Here is a 14,547-nt window from a genome sequence, read left to right on the forward strand (position 1 = left end):
AATATCAAATAAGTTTAGAATTTTTCTTCAAAAAATAACCTATATGCAAATATAAAATTAGAAAGGGGAAAAAGATTACCAATCTTCTAACAAAAGTTTAATTCATCTAAAATTAAGAAAGTAGGATTTATAAAATATCTTCAGTATATATCCTTGAAAAATATTGGATCTTTTTTGCTTATCAATTAGTCACTTAATAATTCGTTTTTTCTAAAAGTAAATTTTTTTTATTGCTATCATCAAGTTCAAATTAAGAATAGGCAGTTACTTTCTAGAATGAATTAATTTACACTTGTGACAATTTAAATTGATGATGATATAAAATCATTGTTTTGTTTTTAAATTAACATATTTTAGAAACCAGAAATTTTTCATTGCCAACCATCATCCCATTAGAATGATATTAGAATGTATATTTACATATAATAAATGTCGGCATTTCAGTTTTGATTTGATAAATTAACAAAAATCAGTTGAATGAAAAATACATGCATCTATGTACAAAATAACCAAATATAAAAATTTATATTCAACAATGGACTATAACTTTCAACTAAATTCATTTGAAGTGCTGTCTTTTTTTTTACATTTTACAGCTGAAATTCAAACAATTTGTACCAAATTCAGTATTAACATCTTTAGTTCAGTTTATCATTCATCTATTCTGAAAACTATATTGTGTGTATTTGAGATATATGTATAACAGTTTAGGTCAAGTTAGATGTTTAATTGTTGTCCTAATCATCTTGTGAGTCGTCGTCATCATCATCGTCATCGTCGTCCTCATCCTCAGAAGAGAAAAATCCACCACCTTTAGCCAATGCTAGAAAAAAAATTAATAATTAATTTTCACATAAAGAAGTATTAATTAACATTTATCAATAAATCAGAAAAATAATTACTTGGCATACATAAATGTGGATGTTTTAAACATTCTTAATCATGAAAATTCTAAACAACAAGCCATTATTTATTGTGACATTGTCACAATGCTCTCAACTTTAGTAGTGCCCTTTAGTCTTGCCCCTGTACACCATACTTTTCCTGTTAACAATACTCAATGCCTGTCACCAGAAAATTTTTGAATTGAAATAACATGACTTGTATTCCAAACTAGAAGTTTTAATATAATTAATAAGGGCCTCCTGCCCCTAAGCTTTCTGTATCTAGTCTCGACTTTCATCTATCTAACTCTGTTCTTGAGATTATGGAAGAACAAGGAAAATCTGACTGATACCAGTGGGAATTTACAAGTCTACAATTTTTGAAAATTGCAGCCCAATAACCAAGAAATTTCTTATAGCTAAAAGAACATATGGGAATGTATGACTTTTTTAAAGTAAGACATGTTTTATTCTTCCATATTATTTATTTAAGAGAAACTTTATTTTATAATTCTATTTTTATAATAAATGAAAGTAGAAATATCCAAACACTTTAAGAAGGCTAATAATACAAAACTTTTTATATCAATCAATATTCAAAGCAACTTTTTTTATTAATATGCATGTAATAGATAATTATGTAAAATAAACTGTTTTATGCACAGACTTTGCTCAGTTTTCCATCATGAAAAATTTTTACTCAATAATAATAATAAACTCGCCCAGGAAATAAGACCTGTGGAGGATGGAAAGGGTGCTTATTGTACCTGTCGTTCTCTCCAGAACAGGTGTTATACCACACACACTACACAGAAGTCTGGGAACATTACAATTGAATAGAAATACATACATCACACTATAGAAGGCTACTATATTGAATACATGCCATATTGTTAGGAAATTCCTGAATACAGACACTGATATATTTAATTTTAGTTTTGTTTTGGTTGCTATGCCTTGACTCTGGTCCAGCATAGTACACAGCCACTGGTGTCAACAGAGTATTACCCACTAAACCAACATAATAATAACTCTCCTGTGGTCACCACCTGGTCGGGGTGGGAGAGCCCAGTAATTTTACCAAACCGTAGAGCAATGCAGGCTGGAGCACAAGCTCCTGGTAGGGACACCCATGCTAGTAAGGTCTATGGAGAGAAATGAAGCTAAGAGGGACCACACACCCACATTCTGTGGAGATATTTATCATGGTAGTAACCAGATCTAAGTATGATACCGGCTTGGACGTCGCCCGGGTTAACAAGGTCCGCGTTCGTGGGTTAGGCAGAGGCTCATGTTCGAAAAATAGGCTCCAGTCTCCCTTGGTTACCAGTGGCAAAAGCAGTGCCAGCCCAAGCACGGCTACTGCAATGCCCTCAACAGATGTGAGGAATCAACCTAGCCTTGGTGTTTCTGTGGCAATGCATCCACAGACCACAAAAGCTGGAAAACCACACCAATGGATGAAATGGACATCAGAAATGAACGAGTTTATCATACACACTTACTACACCATCACAAGACTCGAAACAAACATGACAGCATACAGACAACAACTACACCATAGATTCACACAACAATATCCTCACCTCACTGTCACCGAACAAAGGGTTGTTGATCAAAAAAGAACAATTATACACAACAACCTTATCCCACAAACAACACTTGAACTTATCAAACAACAGGTTGCTGATCAGATACATCAACAGACAGAAACACTTAACATTAATGAAGATCACGTAACCTGTCAGGATAATCCAGCAACAAGCATTGATAATAGTACATATACAACAACTCCCATTAGTGATACTACAGACACTTCCTCATCCATCACTGATAACATAGATATAGATTTAGTTAATACACTCTCACTTATATTTCAGGAAACACTAAATATACTGGTACAGATCCCACACAAAGACCACGAATACCGAAAATCAATACGTCAAAGGAAGTAGGAAAAACACTAAATTATGTAAACACTCACTTACTACCAAACTACATTCATTCAATTTCTACACTCTCAGACATTCATACATTAGTTTATGCTGGGGCAGTCACAGTAGTAACACACCATGGACTGAAAATACACTCACAGACAGACACACACAAAACACAATCCTATCACAAGCCTGCCTGGCAGAGAAGAATAGAAACACAAATAAATGACATTAGACAGCAATTAGGCAGGCTGACACAATACACTAAAAACAACATAACACCCAAATTAAAGAAACAACTCAAAAACATTTTCAAGAAAATCAAAACACACACAAAACATGAACATCACAACACACACATTACAGAATACATCGATACACTAAAACAAAAACTCGCAGCCAAAGCACGTAGACTCAAACGATACAAAACATGTACACTACGAAAACAACAAAATAAATTATTCACAAACAATGAAAAACTTTTCTACAGACAAATCAGTACCAAAACAAACACTGATACACAGCACAGTGGCACACCAACAGAAGAAGAACTCACAAGTTATTTGTCTTCTCTTTGGTCCAATGCTGTTACACACAATGCTGATGCAGGCTGGATCGAGGAGGAGAACAGAAACTTGCATAACATACCAACTATGCCCTGTGCTGAAATAAACATACACGACATCCGCAACGCTGTGAATGTTCTGTTCACAGTGTAGCAGATGTCGTGTACGTTTATTTCAGGACAGAACACACAACTGGAAGACATCTGGTGTAGATAACATTCACAATTTCTGGTACAAAAACTTTACATCACTGCATCAGGAACTAGCTAAACATCTAACTCACATCATCATCGATCCATAAGACATGCTGAAATTTCTTACTCAGCGCATCACCTACATGAAACCTAAAAACACCACCACCACAGACCCCACAGAATACAGACCAATTACATGACTTCCAACACTCTACAAATTATTGACATCTTGCATTGCAAACAAAATATACAAACATGTTGAAGAACATGACATTCTTACAGAACAACAAAAANAAATGTCACATCATGCCAGAAACTATACAACACATCACTTCTGGGTGCAAGCTCTTGGCACAGACAGATTATTTACACAAACATAATCAAGTAGCAAATATAATACACCAAGAGCTTGCAAAGAAACACAACTTGGTAGACATTCACGAACCATACTACAAGTATATTCCACAGACAGTGTATTGGAAAACTACACACACAAAATGTACTACGACAGAGCCATAATCACAGATAAAACAATTTACCACAACAGACCAGACATCACACTCATTGACAAACACAATAAAATCACATACATTATAGACATATCCATTCCAAACACTCACAATGTATAAAACACATGCACTGAAAAAATTAGCAACTACACAGAACTCGCCCAGGAAATAAGGCATCTGTGGAGGATGGATAGGATGCTTATTGCCATAGAAATCACAGTGGATGCAAAGAACAGTTACTCATAGATTCAGTCATTCTACAGCAAGCACACAAACAACACAGAACTCTCCTGTACAGGTGTGATACCACACACACTACACAAAAGTCTGGGAACATTACAATTGTATAGAAATACATACATCACACTACAGAAGGCCACTATATTGAATACACGCCATATTGTTAGGAAATTCCTAAATACAGACACTGACACACTTGTTTAATTTTTGTCTTGTTTTGGTTACTATGCCTTGACTCTGGTCCAGCATAGTACACAGCCACTGGTGTGAACCAAGTATAACCCACTAAACACAACAATAATAATAATAATATACACTTATTATTATGTTGGGTTTAGTAAGTAATACTCGGTTGACACTAGTGGCTGTGTACTATGCTGGACCAGAGTCAAGGCACAGTAACCAAAACAAGACAAAAAGTAAACAAGTGTGTCAGTATGTGTCTGTCTGTGTCTGTATTCAGGAATTTCCTAACAATATGACATGTATTCAGTATAGTGGCCTTCTGTAGCATGATGTATGTATTTCTATTCAGTTGTAATTAGGGTTTCTCATTTCTTGATCTTTCGCTTGTCCCGGGATCCTGGGATAAAATTAATTATTTTTAAGATATACAAAATATCTTGAAATCATATGATATAATTATTTTTATTTTTTAAAGTAATTTAATATGTNATAAAAATACTACTCAAAAAATTTATGAAAACAAAAATCTCTCTTTCTCTCAAAAAAAACTTATAAATTTTCATAATAAGACTTCAAAAAACAAAAATGATCGATACTTTGATCACTTAATCTAGTTCTCAATTTGGTCACAAAAAGACCTGTAGCTGAAAATGCCCTTTCAGACTCTATTGAGGAGGGTGGAATGGTTTTCAAAGCTCTCAAAAGAAGAGAAATTTTCTGAGATTTTATGCCTGTTTTTTGAAGATTGCTAACTCAGTTTCTAACTGCTCTCCAGCACTTAATTCTTTGTTTATTGCTCTCTGCTCTTGTCGTATTCTTGATCTTGCAGATGCTTCATGATATGAATTTAGCTTTTCAGCTACAGTTATTTCATTCGGTAGTGTGACAGTGTGATTCTTTTACATATTTGAGTTCATTATCTTCACTAGAATCAGAAACAGTAGGTTCTCCAAAAAGGCGATCATATATTTGTTTTGCTGATGAAATTATAATTGCCTCAGATTGTTGAATGCGCTGTCACTCTCGAACTTCTTATATTTGTTTTCACCAGTGAGGTAAAGTAACAGTCCATCAATTTTTTGTTTCTTCTCTCTTTTATGCAGATAACAAAATATTCATGTACTTTTTTAGAAAAAGCAGTGTTCAATTGTTTCAGTTCATTCAAAACGAAAGAGGTAAAATCCTCTGCTGAAAGTAGAGTAGATTTTCTTCTACCTAGCTTTTCAACAGCTAGTTTTAAGTTCTAGCAATGCCACGAATTACATCAACTTCTTGTTTTTCAAGGCTAAGAGTACTATTTTTATCTTCTTTGAGATCAACGAGAGCATTCAACATGGATGATCTTAGCTTGATGTACCATTCTAGCATAGCTAAAAGACTGTTCCATCTGGTTTTTGAATCCAACATTAAATGTAAGGGTTTTCCATGATCCTGTTTAACATATTCTTGTAACAGATTATTCTTCATAAGTGACTTATGAAAGGTTTTAGCTATCTTTCTGACTTTATTGATGATTTGAGAGATGTTGATTTCATACAGTTCAGAAGTTATATCTATTTCAAATAGATTTTCATTAGTGTTCATATTCTGAAATAAAATTTTCAACCTCAATACCTTCAGTGAAATCATCTTCACTTTCATCAATGTTATACTCATCTCTTTGGTGATCTGGCTGGTTTTCATCAATAAAGGGGATTGTAATACGGGTAGATGATTTCTGATACAAAGCATCATACACTGCTAGTGGATTCCATGTGCATAACACAATTAGTACTCACATTCAATTAATCTTCCCAGTTTTTTCATCACAGTTGCACCATCAGTTACACAAGCCACCACGTGTTTTTCCAAAGAAATATGATATTCAGCAAACTTTTCTTTGACCACATTAACAGCAACTTCAGCAGATAGAGAACCAGAAATCCTTACCAATCCTAAATTCCAAAATTTTCCCTCCCCTATGTATACATTAATATTCATATATCAGCAATTGTTTAGAGAGGAGTACTCGTCTAATGATATACTAAACCTTGTTCCTGAAGTTATTTTCTCCGCAATTTTAGAAATCAAATTTTCTTTTATCTGTTCATATTGTGAGTGAACCAGATCCATGACATGAGCTGGATTTGTTGGCAAAGTACAGGTAACCCCCGTATAACACGACACTTCTATAGCACGGATTCGCTCTAACACGGTTCTTGAATTGGTACTATCCCCCGTATAACACGGTACTTTTATAGCACGGATTCGCTCTAACACGGTTCGAGAATTGGTACCATTCCCCGTATAACACGGTACTTTTATAGCACGGATTCACTCTGACACGGTTCGAGAAATGGGTAAAACCCTCGTACAACATGAAATGTAATAAATTTTTACATAAGTACTAATATTTCACGAAAATTATTATTTTCGTGAACTATTATTCGTAAAAATTATTATTTTCGTAAACTATTAGTTCTTCAGTGTGTAAATTTTCTTTTCTCGTCTCCATACACATGGTCCTTCGCAAAAATTGTTTCAATTTTGCCATATCTCGACACTTCTGCTTCTCGTGTTGCCAGATGTTTTTCCGTTATTCCATAAGTGCTTAGCACCATATAAGGAAATTTATAAAGATCTTTTAATTAGAAGCAAGCAATCTAAAGTTACATACACTTGTTGCAAAAGGTAAAGCATGAATCTGAAAATAATGCAGAAAAATGCTCAGAGGATAACAATAACTTGCCAAAAATAAAATGCTCTCGGTTAATAGTGCTTTTAGTGATGACAAAGAAAACAGTGTTCATTGTTTTTATTAATATGTATCACTTAAGAAAATTTTAATAAAGATATTTATCTTAATTATGAAAATATAGTAGCATGTTTTTTTTAATTTTTGGAACCTAACCCTCCTTTTCGTACTAGTTCTTTGTTTTGCATAACACGGCAATTTTTTGGAATGTAACTACCGTGTTATACGGGGGTTACCTGTATACCCTTTCTCTGCCAAAGATTGCCTGTTATATTCACTTTTTGTAATAGAATTAATAGCTATACCATCTAGCGTAGACACTTTGTAATTATTTCTTGCAAAGTATTCTGTTTTATTAAAAATGATGCTAGATTTTGCTGAGGCTTTCCTCTCATTACTACTACATTCATGTTCTTCACTTTTATTATCAGAATCACTAGTAGAACACTTGTTTATATTGTGCCTAGCATGCAGGTGTCTGATAAGACCACTAGTAAACCAACCTTTGCACTTTATCTCAGCTTTACATTTTTTACACATTGCTGATTATTGTACTTGAATTTTTAAAAATGTTTCCAAACAAACAACTCTGATATTACAATGGTTTGATTTTATCAATTATTTTACAACAATTTGTTTTAATGTAAGTGTAATTGACTAATATAGGAATTTTAAATAATCACATTTACAGTTACAAATGATAGGATATAAATGGGAATGTAAGCTTTAACAAATTCCTTAACTTATAAATGCGAATTCAAAACTAAAGTGTGATGAGTGATATTTACTTTCAATGAGTGCTCCACTGCTCAATGATGCACAAACACAATACATAGATATAACATGAACTAACAAGTAAAGAATTGTAAAACATAGGTAATAATATGCAGCATGAAACCTCAAAATTTCTCTTAGGTGAGTCTTCAAAATGCAACTTTTTGTATAATAAATGGTAGAAAGAAAACCTGACATAAAATGCGAGATTTTCCGGGAAAAAATTTCCCAGGATTTTTCTTGTAGGGAATAAATGTCAGGAATCCTGGGAAAGAAACCCTACTACTTACAACAAAAAAGTGTCTTCTGAATTGAGTTGAAAATTTAAAAACAATGAACTTAAATCAAACTTCTAACTTAAAAGGTAATTTTTGATTTTTTAAATAAAACATAATACAAAATATTATTGTAAATTTTTAAAGATTTTAAAAAGCAAAGATGATCAATACTCTGATCACTCAATCTGATTCTTATTTTAGTAATAAAAAGTCCTGCTACCAAGAATGCCCTTTCCGATTCAATTGATGTGAGTGGAATCATGTTTAATTTAATGCATTTAAGAGAAGACAGATGTTATGTGTTTTTTCACCTGTATCCTGGAAGATTTCTAGTTCATTTTCGAGATTGTAGTAGTACTTTTAGCAGCCGAGGTAGACAAATCAAGAATACTAGAGAGCTTCTGCTCTCTAGTATTCTTGATTTGTCTACCTTGGCTGCTTTAATAGAAACATCAAGCTTATAGCTCAATAATTCAGCAGTTCGTTTGCCTTTAATAATCAGGTTTACGAAGAAAACTTCATACATGTTTGTATCCTTGCCAAATAGTCTAGTACCTTTGAATAATTAGTGTTTGGTTACTGATTGGTTACACTTTCGGTCCACCAATTTTCTGGGCTGTAGGACTTTGTTTTTAAATTATGGGGCCCAATTTGCCATGACTCAGCTTTCCAGTATCAGGCTGATTATCTGTTTTTGGGCCTCTCGGCTTTCAGTTCTGGGTATACCATCTATCAAGCTAACAACGGACCCTACGGAGGTGTTTTTGTAAGACCGTATGCAACTGTTACAGCAGCTTTGGTATCAACAGTCACGACTGACCTGATCATAGATATCAACAGTCACGACCATTGACCTGATCATAGATATCAACATTTTCATAGAATAAAAATTTTGATTACTGATTAAATCTTTGGAAGTTTTGTCTATTTCATTACTAATAAGATAGTTTTGAGTATAACTTATTTAAAATTGTTTTAAATTACTTCTGTTCATCAGTTCTGGAAGGGGACTGCTAATTCATGTATCTGGTCTTAAGTTGAGTTGGGAGGGTTGTAAAGCTAGCCTTTTGTCTTGAGGTGGTCTTTGCTGTTTGCAGCTACTTTTTTCTGAGCTTCTGCTTCTTGTTTTGGCTTTTCTTATGTCTTGGAAACCATCTTGGCTGTGTCATTATATGGAAAACAGGTCCTTCAAGGGAATGGCCAAATCTTTCTTAGAATCAAGAATAACTCTAGAACCTTTGAAAGAGTTTAAAGGGAGCACAACACAATAAATGGCTTCATATACAGAACCAGAGATAGTGGAAAGTAAGATACTCAAAGAAGCGAGTTTACTACTGGGGCAGATCATGGACCTATGCCCAGAACTTTCTAAAACGACAATCAAGGTGGAACAAAGGATGGAGATACGTGAGTGTGCAGCAAAACTATTTGACTGCCTCCATGAGGTGTAGGGCATCATTAAAGACTTAAGATTGTCAAGAGAAACAACAAATAATAGGGCCCCAATCCTACTTCCATCAACACAGTGTCCGAGACAACCAACACAAATATATGCCGAGATCGCCAAAATAGAAATAAAGCCTAGCCAGACTATGAAGACCATATGAAAAACACTAAACACAAAAATTGAGAATGAGTGGACAATTGGAAACCATGCAATCATACTATACCCCAAGGAAACAGAGGAGAGAGGGAAGCCAGATATGCAGGAAATAACTTCTCAAATTGTAAGCAAAATTGAACCAAGTAAATTAAAAATTACAATCCAAAACATCAGGAAAGTAAAAACAGATGGAGTGTGCATGTGAGTGGGAGGGGAGGAAGATAGTAAGAAACTAAAAGAAGCTATAGACTACCTGAGATGAAGGACAGAATACAATGTAAGATCTCAGAAGGCAGGAAGCCCAAAGTAATATTACTAAATGTGCCAAACTCCATATCAGATGGAAAAGTAATAAATATAATGGCAGAACAAAATAGGATACAGGGAGACTTGAAAACACAGGAAGTGGTGTCTTCCTGTAAAATCAGCACAATAATAAATAGAGGAAGAGTGTGAGACAACTGTAGGCATGTTGTGATCTCAGTGACACCAAGAGTAAGACGCTCACTAATGTAAACTCACTCTCTCTCATTATCAGTCATTGTTAGGGTCGTAGTAGTTACGCAATATGGATTCGGATTAGCTTTGGCTAAGCATCTATCAAATATAATCTGTAAATAGTCTATATCGAATAATAAATGGGTGTTTTTATTTATATGAAAGTTTGTGGAGTGTATTTCCTCTGGTTCTCTCCTTCCGCCTCCATCCTGGATATGAAAGTCCACAACCGCAATCGTTTGCGTAACGAAATTAAATGGCTAATTCGGTTTCTGTGTCTGTCCACAAGACAGTGGTGTCATCCTGACAAGGTGCTAAAGAGGTGCTGATCCTGCAGTCACATATATATATGAAATAGAAATAATAGTCACACAGTAATCCAAAACAAAAATTAGAACTAGCATCATAAAAAAAAAAGTGTTAAATTGCAAGGCTTTCCGCATAATTAAATAATTTCTTAAACAATTTGTGTAAGCAATATTTATGATTAAAAAAAAATCAAATATTTAATAATTTGAGCATTAACAAAATATTACTTATACTGAATATAATAGCTGAATAAAATGATGAATTTTAGAACACTAAAATATAATTATAATTAAAGATCTAATATTCATTAATAGCAAACCTTTTAAAGTTGATTTCACATCCAAATTAAGATTTTCTTTCAAGAAGCTTTCATCATTCTGAAATTAAAATATGCATGTATAATGTAGTTTTATACTAATAATAAGTTAACTATTGTTGTTAAAAAATTATTTAACAAAAGAAATTATGAATATATTGCTAATCTACAATGATACATTTAGAAACTATAAAAATAATTTATTTTTAATTAAAAAAAAGTTTTTAATCATTCAATTTAGCATTGATATGACTAATATTTTCTATTTACTGCTAGATTCCAAATCATACAACCATAATTTCAAGTTCTGGTATCAGCGTGACATATAAGGAGTAGGAATGTAAATTAGCAATGCTATTGTAATGGCATTCCAATCCTAATGACATCACTCTAGATATCAGATTACGATTTGCTTCTGGTATCAAATGCTCAATATAGGTATCCATTGATTAATGTGGTTAATTAATCCCTCAATTCTACTGCATATATCAAAATCATGTTAATCAAAATATGGTATCTATGTTAAGTAAAGACAGCTGATAAAGCTACATAAATTAAAACTTCTGCCACATATATAAAGGGATTGCTGCAATTAATTTCGCACATTAATCAAATCCTGCATTAAGCAAGGGATATCTGTATTATTAACTTAATGATCAAAGTAATTTTTGGTTATTCTGTTTTTAATACTAGTGAAATAAATAATTGCTATTCAGTACTATTTACTTACTAATTAGTATAAATCAATTATTGATAAAATATTCATAAATGAATTTATAATACATTTATATATTCATAAATGAATTCATAATACATTTAAATATTCATATACATATTCATAATACATTTAAATATTCATAAATGAATTTATAATACACAACTAACATCCATAAAACAATACAAATAAAAGATTTACTCCAGAGATGAAACAACTTCATTTTGGGCTATGGTTTAAAGTTCTAATGCAGTCCTGATTTCCTCCCAACCTACCCCTTGCTGCAAAGAATGAGACTTGCAACCCTCAAAACAGCTTTAACCATTGACGAGAAAAAGAATTCTTCCAGATTCCTTTAAAATAAAATTCACTAACCTCATGTAGGCCTTGCATTTAATTGCAAAAACTGTTACAAATGTTTTTGGTCCACACCTAGGACCTTCTTCAGTAGATTTCTTTAAAAAAATTGAATCCCTCCAATGATGGCATTCCAACTTGAAATGCATAGATTTTGACATATTCAAATTCAAACACGTCAGAATATTTTATGCATTCCAAGCTTGGAATGCCAGCAATGGAGGGATCTGATATTCTAAATAAATCTACCTGAAGAAGGTCCTAGCTGTAGACCAAAAATGTTCATAACAGTTTTTGTAATTAAATGCAAGGCTTAGTGAGCATAAGGTTAGTAATTTTTATTTATATTGATTAATGCCTTGCCGTTAGAAAATTACTTTATTGGAATTCTTTTTCTTGGTCAAGAGCTAAAGCATTTGATCCTGAATACACTTATACACTTTAGTCCTAAGAAGTTTGTTATATAATTTATATTTTTAAATGATTCCTATATCTTAAAATTTGTGAATTTTCGTACAATTTCCTGTGTAGTCAAGCTTTTGAGCATAGTCTATTTTTAAAAAGTCTGTCATAGCCATTTTTAAAATGGCATAAATGCCAAACAACAGAACTGCTTGTTATAAAGGAAATTTCATTCCTGGAAGGTTAAAAAGAAACAAAATGTCTTATTAAAGTACTTAGTAAGAACATTCTTTCCTACAGTGATTATTATTATTATTTATAAAATTAAAATTGCAGATTAAACTAAAAAACAGACAATATAAAATTTATTTTTACAAATGATTTTGTTCTTAAAACAAAAACTTGTAGCATGTGTCATCACATGACAGCTGAAAATTAATAAATTCCAAATTTGGTAAACAAATGGATATTTTTTGGATATAAAATATTATAAAAGAGAGACTGAGTTTCCTGAAGATCAAGGATTGCATTACTTACCATATTTTCATCATTTTTGTTACTATCCAACAAATTTGCTACATTCTCATCTCGAATAGCAGCTTTAAGAGCTAATTCTTCAATCTGAAATAAATTGCATGATTACTTTATTTAAATTGTTAATATATCAGTATTATTTTCATTTCCATTTTATATATTATGATAACTTATTATAAGTTATCATAATATATATATATGTAAAACTAAAAACATCAAATTTTCAATAACTATAAAATTTTAAAACTGGATGGAAAATTATGTTGCTAACTATATATACAGGGTGGTTTTTTTTAGAGGTATACAAATTTAAAATGAAATAAAACACGTAAAAATAATGTTAATGGCCATGGTTTTGGATTTATTTAAAAGCTAATTTTATGCCATTAGTGTTTAAACATGATTTTGGGCATATGGGTGCCACGGCTGGCTCAAATGAAGCGCAATCAGGAAGAACAATTTTCGACCAACTTTATCGAGCAACTGGGGCAATATATTGGCAATAATGTGGCGAATGTTGACTTCCAAATGGTCCAACATCTGTGGTTTATCAGTGTAGACTAGTGACTTCACATATCTTCAAAGAAAGTAATCCATAGGTGTGAGATCACACGATCATGAAGGCCAGTTCACAGGTCCATTATGCAAAATTATGCGCTCATAGGATGTTTTTCGCAATAAATTGATGGTGTTGCGCACTTTGTGGTATTTTCTGCCATCTTGTTGAAACCAAAGCTCTGTCACATCAATACCATTCAACTGAGGAATGAAGAAGTCAGCAATCATGGCTCCAAAAGCGCTCTCCATTGATGGTAACATTCTGGCTGGCATCATCTTTAAAGAAATATGGGCCTATGATTCCACCTGCCCATAAAGCACACCAAACAGTGACTTTTAATGGATGTAAGTTACTCAACATTTGCCGCGTTATTGCCAATATATGGCCCCAGTTGCTCTATAAAGTGGTCGAAAATTGTTCTTCCTGATTGCGCTTCATTCGAGCCAGCCATGGTGTCCATATGCCCAAAATCATTTAAAAGATAATTTTCTGCCATTAGTGTTTAAATGGCATAAAATTATCTTTTAAATCGGGTGCACAACCTGCGGCCCGCGGGCCACATACGGCCCCCTATCAATGTTTATGCAGCCCGCGGACGGTACAGGCCATATCCCTTCTTTCGAAGTTTCTAAGTGTAGAACTTTTTCCCTTTCACAAAGTCATTAGCACCCAACTGTTTTATGACTTTCCCTGAGGTGAGAAATGGGGGATTGTTCTATAAATAAGTCTATTTTTAGCAACACTTTCTGCTTTAGATATCGAATATTTTAAAATGATGTTAGAATGACATTTCCGATGTTATCGGGAAGTTTCTATTTTGGCGGGAAATCTTCAATTTTATGCTTCGGAAAACTTGCCTATTCGTCTAAATAGCGTCAAATAACAAAAATAAGTGAAAATAGCGCTGAAAAACCATGAAAATAACGATTTTTTAGCATTTGTTTACATTCTA

At 33.0% G+C, this 14,547-nt stretch overlaps 1 protein-coding gene across 2 annotated transcripts in view; it reads right to left on the minus strand.

The window, feature by feature from the left end:
• Positions 1-204: 204 nt before the first annotated feature.
• Positions 205-14,547, minus strand: part of LOC111623432 (snRNA-activating protein complex subunit 5-like) — a 21,784-nt gene continuing 7,441 nt past the window's right edge. For both annotated transcript variants that reach the window (XM_023366006.1, XM_023366007.1), the window contains exons 3-5: positions 13,040-13,123; positions 11,032-11,089; positions 205-823 (exon numbers count right to left, since the gene is read on the minus strand). In XM_023366006.1, the coding sequence (XP_023221774.1) occupies positions 738-823; positions 11,032-11,089; positions 13,040-13,123 (228 nt within the window). In that variant the 3' untranslated portion in view covers positions 205-737. The remainder of the gene's footprint in view (positions 824-11,031; positions 11,090-13,039; positions 13,124-14,547) is intronic.

This window comes from Centruroides sculpturatus, unplaced genomic scaffold (genome assembly GCF_000671375.1).
Source record: "Centruroides sculpturatus isolate CEXI.00-Female unplaced genomic scaffold, Cexi_2.0 scaffold190, whole genome shotgun sequence".
In the NCBI taxonomy this organism is placed as follows: domain Eukaryota; kingdom Metazoa; phylum Arthropoda; class Arachnida; order Scorpiones; family Buthidae; genus Centruroides; species Centruroides sculpturatus.